Source organism: Rosa chinensis, chromosome 4 (assembly GCF_002994745.2).
Source record: "Rosa chinensis cultivar Old Blush chromosome 4, RchiOBHm-V2, whole genome shotgun sequence".
Taxonomy (NCBI): Eukaryota; Viridiplantae; Streptophyta; class Magnoliopsida; order Rosales; family Rosaceae; genus Rosa; species Rosa chinensis.
The window spans coordinates 6,425,555-6,438,446 of record NC_037091.1 but is presented as its reverse complement, the minus strand read 5'-3'; the positions used below and the strand labels follow the sequence as shown (position 1 = coordinate 6,438,446).

The following is a 12,892-nucleotide window of genomic DNA, read 5'->3' as shown; positions in this document are numbered from 1 at the left end:
TTTCTTATCACAGTAGATACGACTGTAAAAAAAAAAAATAGCGCACGGGCGTGTTGATGCAGGCGTGCGTAGCGATGTTTTTGGACTTGAGAAAATAGAGCCGCTTCCTCTTTCTTTTCAGCAGTGGGCCTTGTTCTTGTTTTTTTTTCTTTGTTCTGGGCCTTTTTTTTTTCGTTGCTTCTCTTTTTTTTTCTTGGGCCTCAGGCCTGTTTCTTTTCTTTCGGACCAGCTCTTTACTTTGGGCCGGGTCCCAGTTTTTTCTGTTCTTTTTGTCTTTTCTCTTTTCTTTTTTCTTTTCTCTTTCTCTCTCTCTCTCTTCTCCTCGTCTTCTTCTTCTTCTTCTTTTGGTTCTCTATTCTTCTTCTAGGCCAGAGGATGGAGGCTAGGCGTGTGTGCGGATCTGTGGGATCGGTGCTGCAGATGACGCTCCGGTGAAGGGGAGCAGGTGAGGCTCTGGTGCAAGGCGGAGGCAGTGCTGCAGGAGGTTAGGATCGGTACTGCAGATGAGGCTCTGGTCTGTGCGGGTAGATGCAGGGCTCGGTTTGTGCTGGCAGATGCAGGGCTCGGTCTGATCGACCGTGGAACTTTTGCTGCAGGTGAAGGGGAGAGGTCGGTGTAGGCAGGGAGGTCGCACGAGCTGTGCAGGCTAGGCTGGAGACCGAACAGCAGCAGGTGGATGAGCGAGGGGATGGGTTGCAGTGTGTTCGCTAGAGGAAGATGGGTGCAGAGAGCAAATTGCTCTGGGCTGGGTGCAGAGAGCAAATTGCTCTGGGCTGGGTGCGAAGAGCAAATTGCTCTTGCCTGGGATCGATGAGGTTTCACGGCCGCACGGGGATGCTGCTATTGCAGGCGTTGGACTGCTGGGGGATGCCGCGTGCAGGTGGGTTGGGGTGGAGGCCCGTGTGCTGGGCTAGGCACTGTGGTGCTTGGCCGGATGCTCGGCCAGAGAGGCAGAGATGAGGCCGGTCTGGGGAATATTTTTTTTTTATATTTGGTGGTGACAGAAAGAAAAGGAATAGAGTTTTTTCTTTTCTAGGGTTTGAGTTTTTTTTTTTTTTTTTTTTTTTCGGAAGGAAGAAGAACGAAACTAGAAATTGACTATTGGCTCTGAGCGTGCTGATAACGTGTTAAAGTAAAATGACAATTGGAATTGGTCTACTCATTTCATTTCATAGTCCCTTTATATAGGGATAGAATTACAACGGAAATATCGATTACATTAATGATACTAAATGATGATTGATCCATAATTGCGCTGATTGATGGTATTCACTGATTCCTTGATTCCCTCTCTGTCAGTCGTTTTGACGAAGGCACAAATATTTTTATTATATGTATATATATAAAGTATATGACGCCTCTCTTTATTTATTGGTTGGCAGGAAAAAAAAATGAAGGATATAATAGATATTTTGGACTTATTAGGTGAGAAATTGAGGATTCTTTTTAATTTTGAATGTGAATGACTGAACTATTATAAGGAGCAAAGTATAAGAAGTAACTAATATTTAATTTTTAACCAAAATTTAAGAAAATGCACGAAAATTGATTACTAAATGCTTAGTGCTGCAGCCAGGTAGAATAATCATGAAGAAGCTTAATACAAAGCCTGAGGGCAGCCGGTTCCATCTTTCCAACGAGTTATCACGTGCCAATCACGTGATCTACAGTGACGTGTTGTATCATTACAGCAAAAGTAACGCTAGTGAAGTCAAAGGTATGATATAACCTTGCTAGTTGCTAGTGCAAGATAAAAGAACGACAAACGAAAGCATGAACAAGATGGTCAGTAAAGTCAGTGGCGCAATAAAAGGCGTTACAATGGTTCAGTTGTTCGATGTCCCCAAAATTGTTAATTTGTTGATACGAAGCTTGTTGCTCTTATGCCAATTTAATTACTTCATAAAAGCAACGAGGGTTGCTATATAGGTAATAGACTTCATCATCCATATTCTCTCCTTGTTTATCTAATGTTGTTATGAGGCTCCTATTAATTATGGACCTTTGTATCAAAAAAAAAAAAAATTATGAGGACCTTTTTAAATAGATAAAACAAAGTTGAATGGCTTATTTTTTATTTTATAGTTTTTTAATATGTATATCATGACCTGACCAAAATTAAAGCCCATATACAATGGTTGGTTTTGTCTTCATCTTTTTTTAGCGAAAATGTCGAGAACAAAATGTTGTCAAGATCAGGATATACTCATTAATATCTGAATCAGAATACAATCGTCAAGATCTAGATTGAACCATAATTGTCAATTGGATCGATTACATGTTTTGTGGTTGTTACCTACATACTATAAGAGTTTTTCAACTTCTACTATTTTCGATTAAATTTCATTTTAATTACATTAATGTAGAAACAAACTAAGATTCAAAAAAATCACTACTTTTCCGTGAGTTCAATTAGGGGTACAAAAGAATTTCGGCTCTACCAAGTCTCTAGTACGCGCTACACTCGCCCCTAACTACAGAAGGTTTTTTTCCCTGTTTCTATCGTGCTCGTCCGGCCGCGCGCAGGGCTGGACTGGCCTCTAGCCTTCATGTCGTCTATTCCGCTACCGGACGGGTGATGAGATTAAGGCTTGAGGCAGCTTCCTAGGGGCTCTAGCTACTCAAGGCTTGGCAGATGGTTAAGTGGTTTTTCTGTCCCTCTTCCTTTCACTTACAATGGCCGGTGTTCCAATTTTGGTGATGTGGGTGATGGATTGGGATGGGAGGTAGATGGATCCCAATCTGCTTTCCTTCCAAGCAGTGTTGCCGACCTCTTCTCGGTGGCTTTGATCTAGTTGTTTGGGTGAACCGGGTTTGCTGGGTTTCCAGTTTTGGGGCTCTTGATAGGTGGTGACGCTCCGTTGACGGCATCTGAGATCGGCAATGATGTGTTTCGGGTGGTGCGACGTGGTTCTGGCGGTGCTAGTTCGGCGGTGGCTGCGCTCGGTTGTGCACGTATGGCTGTTGTACAAAGGATTGGGGCGGGGCCTGTTGGGCCGATCTGCTGGGTTTTGAGCCCATTGTTTTTTCTTCGGGCTGCTTCTTGGACTTAGGTACTGGGGCTTGGGTTTTGTGCCCTAGGCCCATATTATTCTCATTTTTCGAGATCCTATATTAGTAGCTAGTTTACTTTCAATAATTCCCTAAGTTTTTAGGGGCCTATGCTTTGTACTCAGCCTACAGAATGATCAGTGATTCTACACATCTAGGTGCAAAGTTCTTTAGTGTACCGCAATTGAGCGCATTGGCACCGGGAACTTTGTCTGCTATTATTTTAGTATAGAATTATGTTGTTCTGCTAGGCTCCAGATTAGGAGCATAATTTTTGAAGTGTAATGGCACCTATCACCCCTGGTGGGAATTATGTATCATGTCATTCTGGCCTGAGCTTCCCATAAATGAAACTATTATCTTCATTCAAAAAAAAAAAAAAAAGATTCAAAAAAATAAGGTGGGGCAAGTTTAAGTTACATTCAATACAGGCATGGAACTAGGGTGGGGCAAGTTTGTGCTGCAGCCCACCCCAATTTTTGAAGGAAAATTGGATGCATCTTGGTTTTCTGGTTTCTCATTGATGATTTTTGTATATGTTTTCTATGGAGGCCAACATAGAAGCATGTTCTAGGGTCTATTGTTTTAAGCATGTAGATGACCACCTAATCAATGCATGTTTAATAAGAAACAACCAAGGAACTTAACCCTCTTCGTGGAAGCCAATTTCTAGGTAACCTAGTTATACCACCCTTCATTAGATATCTTGTTATGTTCGTATACTTTTCTTCCTTAATGAGTGCTGCATCTTACGTACTGATAACGCCCTTCTTTACCATTTTGTTGCATATCAAGTTATGGTGTGATAACACCCTTCACATAATAACATGCCAACTAAGAGAGTATCTAATATGGTTTTGACCTTAAAACCCTAGGTTTAATCGTGGAGATAGTCATCCAATTGCATGAAATTGAGTTAAGTGAATTGCCATTGATTGATTGTTTAGAGGTGTAGACATTCCCTAGCTCTTTTCTCTCATTGATTTCTTATAACATATTTTGATATTTCTTTAATTCTTATTCTTAATTATTTGTTTTCAAAACCAATCCAAAATCAAATCTTTTCTGAAACATTTAGATCCAATAATCCTCTGTGGGAGACCCAACTTTCCTTAACTACAAGTGACATTCATAATTGGTACGTAGTAGGAAAATAGTTGGTTATTAATTTAACCGATCAGGTTCAATCTTGATCTAGCCCCTATATGTTAGAATAAATAATAACAATATATGAGAACTATCTAGCTAACACGTGATTAAGATTTAGGACAATGCATAGTACAAGACAAATGCTTACCAATGAGTAAGCGGTAACTCGATTCTCTATCGGATGTGTATCGTTGCAACATATTATCAAGATGTGTATCACTGCAACGTATTATAAACAATGAGTAAACATGACTAAATATATGTCTAAATTTCTATTATACCTCTCACTTCCTAATTTTTTTTCCCTATATATATGTTGCATGTAAATTACATTTTAATACTTTTTAATGCATATATTATACATCCACTGATTTTTACTATTGAAGTAAAAAAATATTTTTATTATATGTATATATAAAGTATATGATGCTTCTCTTTATATATTGGTAAGCAGGAAAAAAAAAAGTGAAGGATATAATAGATATTTTGGATTTATTGGGTGAGAAATTGAGGATTCTTTTCAATTTCAAATGTGAATAACCGAACTATTATAGGGAGCAAAGTATAAAGAGTAACTAGTATTTAATCTTTAACAAAATTTAAGAAAATGCACGAAAATTGATTACTAAATGCTTAGTGCTGCAACCAGGTAGAATAATCTTGAAGAAGCTTAATACAAAGCCTGGGAGCAGCCGGTTCCAACTTTACAATTAGTTATCACGTGCCAATCACGTGATCTACAGTGACGCCTTGTATCATTACAGCAAAAGTAACGCTAGTGAAGTCAAAGGTATGATATAACCTTGCTAGTTGCTACTGCAAGATAAAAGAACGACAAACGAAACCATGAACAAGATGGTTAGTGAAGTCAGTGGCGCAAGAAAAGGCGTTAATGTTTGGAAAGCAAAGTAATGGTTCAGTTGTTCGATGTCCCCAAAATTGTTAATTTGTTGATACGAAGCTTGTTGCTCTTATGCCAATTTAATTACTTCATAAAAGCAACGAGGGTTGCTATATAAGTAATAGACTTCATCATCCATATTCTCTCCTTGTTTATCTAATGTTGTTATGAGGCTCCTATTAATTATGGACCTTTGTATCAAAAAAAAAAATTATGAGGACCTTTTTAAACAGATAAAACAAAGTTGAATGGCTTATTTTTTTATTTTATAGTTTTTTAATATGTATATCATGACCTGACCAAAATTAAAGCCCATATACAATGGTTGGTTTTGGCTTCCTCTTTTTTTAGCGAAAATGTCGAGAACAAAATGTTGTCAAGATCAGGATATACTCATTAATATCTGAATCGGAATACAATCGTCAAGATCTAGATTGAACCATAATTGTCAATTGGATCGATTACATGTTTTGTGGTTTTTACCTACATACTATAAGAGTTTTTCAACTTCTACTATTTTCGATTAAATTTCATTTTAATTACATTAATGTAGAAACAAACTAAGATTCAAAAAAATCACTACTTTTCCGTGAGTTCAATTAGGGGTACAAAAGAATTTCAGCTCTACCAAGTCTCTAGTACGCGCTACACGCGCCCCTAACTACAGAAGATTTTTTTCCCTGTTTCTATCATGCTCGTTCGGCCGCGCGCGGAGGCTGGACTGGCCTCTGGCCTTCCTGTCGTTTGTTCCGCTGTCAGACAGGTGATGTGATTAAGGCTTGAGGCAGCTTCCTAGGGGCTCTGGCTACTCAAGGCTTGGCAGATGATTAGGTGGTTTTTTTGTCCCTCTTCCTTTCACTTACGGTGGCCGATGTTCCAATTTTGGTGATGTGGGTGATGGATTGGGATGGGAGGCAGATGGATCCCAATTTGCTTTCCTTCCAAGTGGTGTTGCCGACCTCTTCTCGGTGGCTTCGATCTAGTTGTTTGGGTGAACCCTTGTCGGGTTTGCTGGGTTTCCAATTTTGGGGATCTTGATGGGTGGTGACGCTCCTTTGACGGCATCTGAGATCGGCAATGACATGTTTCAGGTGGTGCGACGTGGTTCTGGTGGTGCTAGTTCGGCAGTTCGGCGGTGGCGGTGCTCAGTTGTGCATGTATGGCTGCTGTACAAAGGATTGGGGTGGGGCCTGTTGGGCCGATCTGCTGGGTTTTGAGCCCATTGTTTTTTCTTCGGGCTGCTTCTTGGACTTAGGTATTGGGGCTGGGGTTTTGTGCCCTAGGCCCATATTATTCTCCTATTTTCGGGATCCTATATTAGTAGCTAGTTTACTTTGAATAATTCCCTAAGTTTTTAGGGACCTATGCTTTGTACTCAGCCTACAGATTGATCGGTGATTCTACACATTTAGGTGCAAAGTTCTTTGGTGTACCGCAATTGAGCACATTGGCACAGGGAACTTTGTCTGCTATTATTTTAGAATAGAATTATGTTGTTCTGCTAGGCTCCGGAAAAGGAGCGGAATTTTTTAAGTTTGATGGCACCTATCACCCCTGGTGGGAACTATGTATGGTGTCATTCTGGCCTGAGCTTCCCATAAATGAAACTATTACCTTCATTCCAAAAAAAAAAAAAAAAAGATTCAAAAAAATCAGGTGGGGCAAGTTTAAGTTATATTCAATTCAGGCATGGAACTAGGGTGGGGCAAGTTTGTGCTGCAGCCTACCCCAATTTTTTGAAGGAAAAAATGATAATCGTTAAGACATTGATAATTGTCTTAAAGCTAGTATGGTTCAGGTTGACAGATTCAATCCGTCTATTGGTTTAAGCGAGTTAGATACCTTAACGATCATCAATTTGGCTGAAAATTTGCAGAGATGATCTATACACTAGTACCTAAAAACTGAATGATCGAGGTGTGGATATGCGACCGAAAAGTGACCAAAAACTCGAACTTCACACATTAATTTCAAAGCGGAGATCCGCTCTGGATAATATATATATATATATATATATATATATATATATATATATATCAAATTCCTCAAATTAAGCCTGTCAACTCAACCATTAATATTAACTTTAGCAAAGATGAGAGCCAAACTATGACAAACTAGCAGCAACTAACTTATCGAAATCAAGAACCTGATGAGGCTCTAACTGTGGATCATGTGATTCATGCTTCTAATGTAATTAACTAATCAATCAATGTAATTGTCGTAGTCACTCTTTTGGAAGTTTTGAATAGCCAAACTTCAATTACCTTCATAGTGAGCAATACATAAGAATTCCTACCCATTTCAATAATATACGTATTAGAACAGTAAAAGAAAAAAGAAGAAGAACATGAGGAAGAACTTAACAACATAAGGTTGATTAGCCCCCTCAGTATGATTTTTTGGTTCCGTCCCTGATTCGATGTTTAGGTTACCTCCAATATCTCATATGTGTAACCAGAGGGTGGAAAACAAAACTAATTTACCCCTCCAAAGAAGAAAAGAAGCATCCTCCTTCTCTAACATATATGCAAGTTCGAAAAATCGCTAGGCGCTAGTCAGGCGGTGGCCAAGGGACTATCGCCCAGGCACCTAGGCAGGTGCCTAGGCGGTTTTGTATTTTTGTAATTTTTATTTTATTTTTATAGCTTTTGTTTATATAATTAAAAATATATAAGGCTTGAAGAGTAATAAAATTGCATCTAGAATATTCAAATTTCAAAAGAGTCCTCTAGAATCAAAATAGGGAGTGAATGTTAAGTAATAAGCATACAAATATACAAAAAATAAAAAATAATAATAAAAAACGCCCAAGCGCAGTGCCTACCGCCTAGCCACCTAAGCGCCCGCCTAATCTGCCTAGGCTGCCTGGAAGCCCGCCTACCGCCTAGCCGCCTGGGCGCCCGACTAAAATCCAAATGCCCAGAATCACTGATTCTTCATTAGTCGAGGCGGAGAGGCACCACCGAGCGCTTAGGCGGCCTGGGCGGCTGAGTTTTAGAACAGAGGGTACGCTATATTGATATGAACAAGATTTATATGAATGAGACAAGCTGACTAGCATGCATGACTAGGAAATTCAAAAAAAAAATTAAAATGCATAAAAATGGAACATGCAAGAGTACTAGTAACTCTAATGTTTTTCCTTTTTTTTCTTTTATTCTTGGAAATAACTCTAGGTGAGCGAATAAAATGTGGCGACAAAAGTCAGACTAGTATGACTTTGATTAGTACACATGTATATTGAAAGAAGCCACCAATACATTCTCCCCCAAAAAGTTGAAGAAAGAAGTTAAGTAACATATATTATTGACTCTGAAAAAACAATATATAGGCAGGTTAAATAACCTTGCTACATGAAAATAATTGAACCCAAAATGCAGAAAATGATTGAAGCTATAGCAGACAATAGGGTGACAGATGGTGGAATGCGACCATTGTCTTTCCTTATTAGCATTCCTTCTATAATAGGGTAATTGACCACCACCACATAAAATGGTACGAAGCCTTGTATAAACAACTTCTCCAATTCCCCCAGAAAGATCACTCTGGCAATGCCCACACAAAGGGAGGCCATGTTCAAGATAACCAGTGAAGCCAATGGAACAAGAAAAAGTGCTGAGGTTTGAAAATCAAATACCCCCGCGTTGTACCGCTTGAGTTGCTCAACGTCATCAACTTTATTTGTCGGGAAGAAGCTTGCTTCCCTCAAACCAAATTTCTTCATAAAAGCATCAAGACTACCATATAAGTGAGATGTAACTGCTTTCATCATCCATATTCTTTGTTCGTATATCCAATGTTGTAATGATGCTTCCGTTGTGAGGACTTCGTATAAATGTCTCAAAACAGACGAGAGGAATACAAAAGAAAATATCCAAAAATACGAATTTGAGACCTGCGAAAACATTAGGAAAATGACCAACATGTTAGAACATATTTAGCCACTCTACTCCTGGAGCAGTACTGCTCGAACCCTCTTGAGTAATGTTCCAACTCTTAATTAGTATTTAGTAGTGCTCGGACCCATTCATGCGGTAAAATTTTCATAGTTTCTATAAGTCCTCAATATTTTAAATTTATAATGCGTATATTTTTAAAAGGTCCTCTACATAAAAGAACATAAATATTTACCTCAGGGTACAGGGAAATGCGGTTGACTAGGCAAAGCTGAGGTATAGTTGCAAGGCACCAGAGTGAGAAGAACCGGCAAATAGGGAAAATTGCTAGCCATCCATAGCACATACTTTCAAGGAAAGACATTTTAGTAAGACCATATATAAGAGGGCAGTATTTGGAGATGGCAACATCAACCAACCCAGAACTCCATCTTGTCCCTTGGACCAAAAAGTCATTCAAATTAGTGGTGCCACTGCCCAAGAACTGAGGCCTTGGTGGATTGCAATACACTGAATTCCAACCCTTGCAATGCAAGCTAGCGAACCCTGTGAAATAATCTTCCACTACAGACGCGTATAAGAAACCAGCCTGCCATAGATTTGAGAAACTGGTCTGTTAGTTATACTTCTTTGATAAAAGGTTTTCTCAGCTTTCATCAGTTGTTGGACTTACCTCTTCACCCCATTTTGTCCCATCTTCATAGGTACAGGAGGCTAGTTGTTGGGTCTCAGCTAGCTGTGCCATTTTCATATTAGGATTGTAGTTTCCAAGCAGGGATTTTATGAACTCACTTGATGGACCAACAGATGTTCTAAGTTCCATAAGATCCTTATGATCTACACAAAATTTTGTCAAACAAAGCAAAGTGAGTAACATAGAACATAGAACCAACATGCACTCAAGTTAAAAAGATAATCACTTGTACAATATAGGAAAAACTTCACATTGCAATATTGCATAAGTTGGCACCCTTCATATAACGGAAAGTAACAACACGGTTTGGTTATTGACCAAGAAAACAATGGTGTGATTAATATTTATTGAGTGGCCTGCGGTTCTTAAACAAGGATAATGACTGATTTGTACACAATCCATTAATATACATACCCTCCTTTAGGGATTTTCCATACAAGGATAACCTCTTGATGTAATAGCCAGTACCGGACACGCATGGCCCTTGAAGTCCATCAAAACCTTGCCATAGCACCTAAACGTTCAACACCAACTTACTTGTCAAAGATGAATGATACAAATACAAATACTACATGCATATGTCTGAGGAATAGTTTTGTTTTTGTATCCATACCGTAAACGTCTCTCTCAACTGACTGTCGTAGATGTCCTTCTTACTGATGTTGTGGAATTTCTGAGGGAATTGCACAAGTGCTAGCGTAGGTGAGAGCTTGGGATCAAGGTGGAAACACATTGCTTGCCGAGCTGAACTTGGATCATTGCAATACATGTCACAATCAAGCCCTAATATGAAGGGAGAATTACTAATCACACCGGATACTCGAAGCTGCAAATTGTGTTTTGTGTTCATGTCAGGCCAGGTATTTAACATAAATACATGTATGTTATACATAAGTGGAAAGGGAGAGATGTGCATACCAGAACATTGAGAGCTCCAGCCTTGAAATGATGGGCATGAGAAGGTCTTTTCTCGCGAGAGACATAAACAAGGAGAGGCATGTTTTTTGCCTCATTTTCTTCAAATGCATGATTACTAGAACTATCTTGTATCACCTGCATGCAACACCTCCAAATTATATCATATCATGGATTTCTGTTTGGAATGGGTAATTTTTTTTTCTTTATTTCTTTTGACATGTTATGTGGGCAGTTCAATTTAACTTTTTCGATTAGCGCGCACTATGCAATATGAGTAGATGAAATGTTAGTTAATTATAAAAGTCTCTGGTAGAAGAGTGAATGAAATTTGAACCATTGGAATGGTAGGTAGGTATTTAGGTATGTGTAAGTATCAAATTTAAGTACAATATGGGGAAAATATTGGAATAATTTTTAATGACAAATTAATGTTAAATTATGTATGGCAGAATGTTTTTATATTATTGCTTCTCTATTATAATACCTCAATCACTGCAGAATGACCTCGACGCTTACTGCTCCCAGTGTCACTATGCCTTGCGTATTCTATCACTCTTTCCTTAAACACCTCATATTTTTCCTGTAACCAAATTAAGCAACCCTATTAACTCAAATATTCACTAAATTGCATGTCTACTGTCACAAAATTAATTCGAGTCATGTTTATAACCTGAATAATTTGCCTCTCTCGTATGAAATCAGTAACCCCCAAAGCAGCATCTTCATTCTCATCCTCTGCTGCTGAGAAATAGGCTTTTGGAGACCTGCACTTGATCTTATACCTCTTACAAAATGGAATCCACCGCTTTGCAAATGTCCAAGCCTCTCTCATACCATTCAGAGTCACATCAGCACCGCCATCATCTGACAAATACACGTGAAGCTTCTTGGGTGGATAGTCGAGTGCCATGGCTGATATTACAGTGTTCATCACCTCCACGGGTGGCTCCTTCTCCGGATCAGCGGTGCAAATGAACACATCGACTGCAGGAAGTTTGTCATCTTCCGGCAATCTCTCCGGGAACACAGTTCGAGAGACGGGCCTCCACCGATATGCCTGGGTTAGAAGCCACTCGAAGGAAGAGAGGAGCTCGGCCACAAAGACAATAAGAGATGGTAAGATGGGTGTTTTGGTGTCATGGAAGAAGAAAGAGGCTCTATAGTAAAGCAAGAATGATAAAGCGACGGAGTATATGACTGTATACGTTCGATTAATGAAGATTGTGAGCTTGTTGACATGGCAGAGATGCATGGGGGCATTAGAACTCTGATCCATAGCTTCTCTAACTATTTTTTGTGATTTGAGCTTGGTGGCTACCTCTCTTCTTCACTCCTTATAAAGGAGCTTCATGCTAGCCTCCAAAGAGCTAGAAAGTCAAGGAAATCTGGAGTAAATATCTTATATGATTTCATTATGGAAATCTGGAGTTAAATTATGTCCTATATGTTTTCATTATGGAAATATAAAGGGGTATTTGTCTTGGAATTCGACAAAGCAAGCCGCGGTCAACTTGATTCCATTTGCAGTATATGGAAATTATTCTATGCACCGACGGTGTAAGTGACCAAACTCTTATAAAATAATCTCAACCCTTGATATTTATTATGAACTTTATTTTTAATAAATAAAAAGTGTATTTAATGCAATCTAACCATTCATTTATGTTAGTGCAAGTGCACGGCGGTGCTTTGAATAATCTCTCTGCAGTATAATCCCAGCACATTAACGTCAATAATTTGTTTTTTGAATAAATCATTTGCAGATGACTTCCACTTAGGTTAAGGTTAAAAGTTAAAACATGCATGTTTTCAGAATGTAAATTTCTACATATGTCATATTGCCTCCGAATTTACAGTGATACACGTGTTTTTTTAGAAGAAGTCATACACGTGTTAAGTGTTAAACTTTAATTTAGTCAAGGTTATGTGCCATAGTAATACACCGTATAGTATTACAAGTGCTCAGTTTCTAACTGTATAGATGTTATATTAATAAGTATAGCAGCCTTTGTCTTTATGTTAATATTCAATGCCTTACGTTTCAAAATTGGTCACAGGCAGTTCCCGACCTTGCTTGGGATAGTCGAGTACGTCTCATATGATCTTCAACCTTTCTGACATTTCTAGTCAAAAAGACAGTGGTACGGTAATAAAATTCTGAAGACTTTGTTGATTGGCAGTTTCAACGAATACAATTCGTGTCATTGCATGCGTGCTGCCCAAACCTGAAGCCTTTTTTAGTCAATTATCTTGCGAAGCAAGGTAAATTGTTGAAGCTGGTTT

The 12,892-nt window shown here is 38.8% G+C and overlaps 1 protein-coding gene across 1 annotated transcript; it reads right to left on the bottom strand.

The window, feature by feature from the left end:
• Positions 1 to 8,341: 8,341 nt before the first annotated feature.
• On the bottom strand, positions 8,342 to 12,008 carry LOC112197350 (cellulose synthase-like protein G2). Its single transcript, XM_024337973.2, has 8 exons — positions 11,280 to 12,008; positions 11,094 to 11,189; positions 10,610 to 10,744; positions 10,305 to 10,517; positions 10,106 to 10,205; positions 9,671 to 9,834; positions 9,233 to 9,586; positions 8,342 to 8,996 (listed from the first exon to the last, which is right to left on the bottom strand). The coding sequence occupies exons 1-8, from the start codon at positions 11,883 to 11,885 to the stop codon at positions 8,451 to 8,453; spliced, it is 2,214 nt and encodes a 737-aa protein (XP_024193741.1). The 5' UTR covers positions 11,886 to 12,008; the 3' UTR covers positions 8,342 to 8,450.
• Between the last annotated feature and the right edge of the window lie 884 nt (positions 12,009 to 12,892).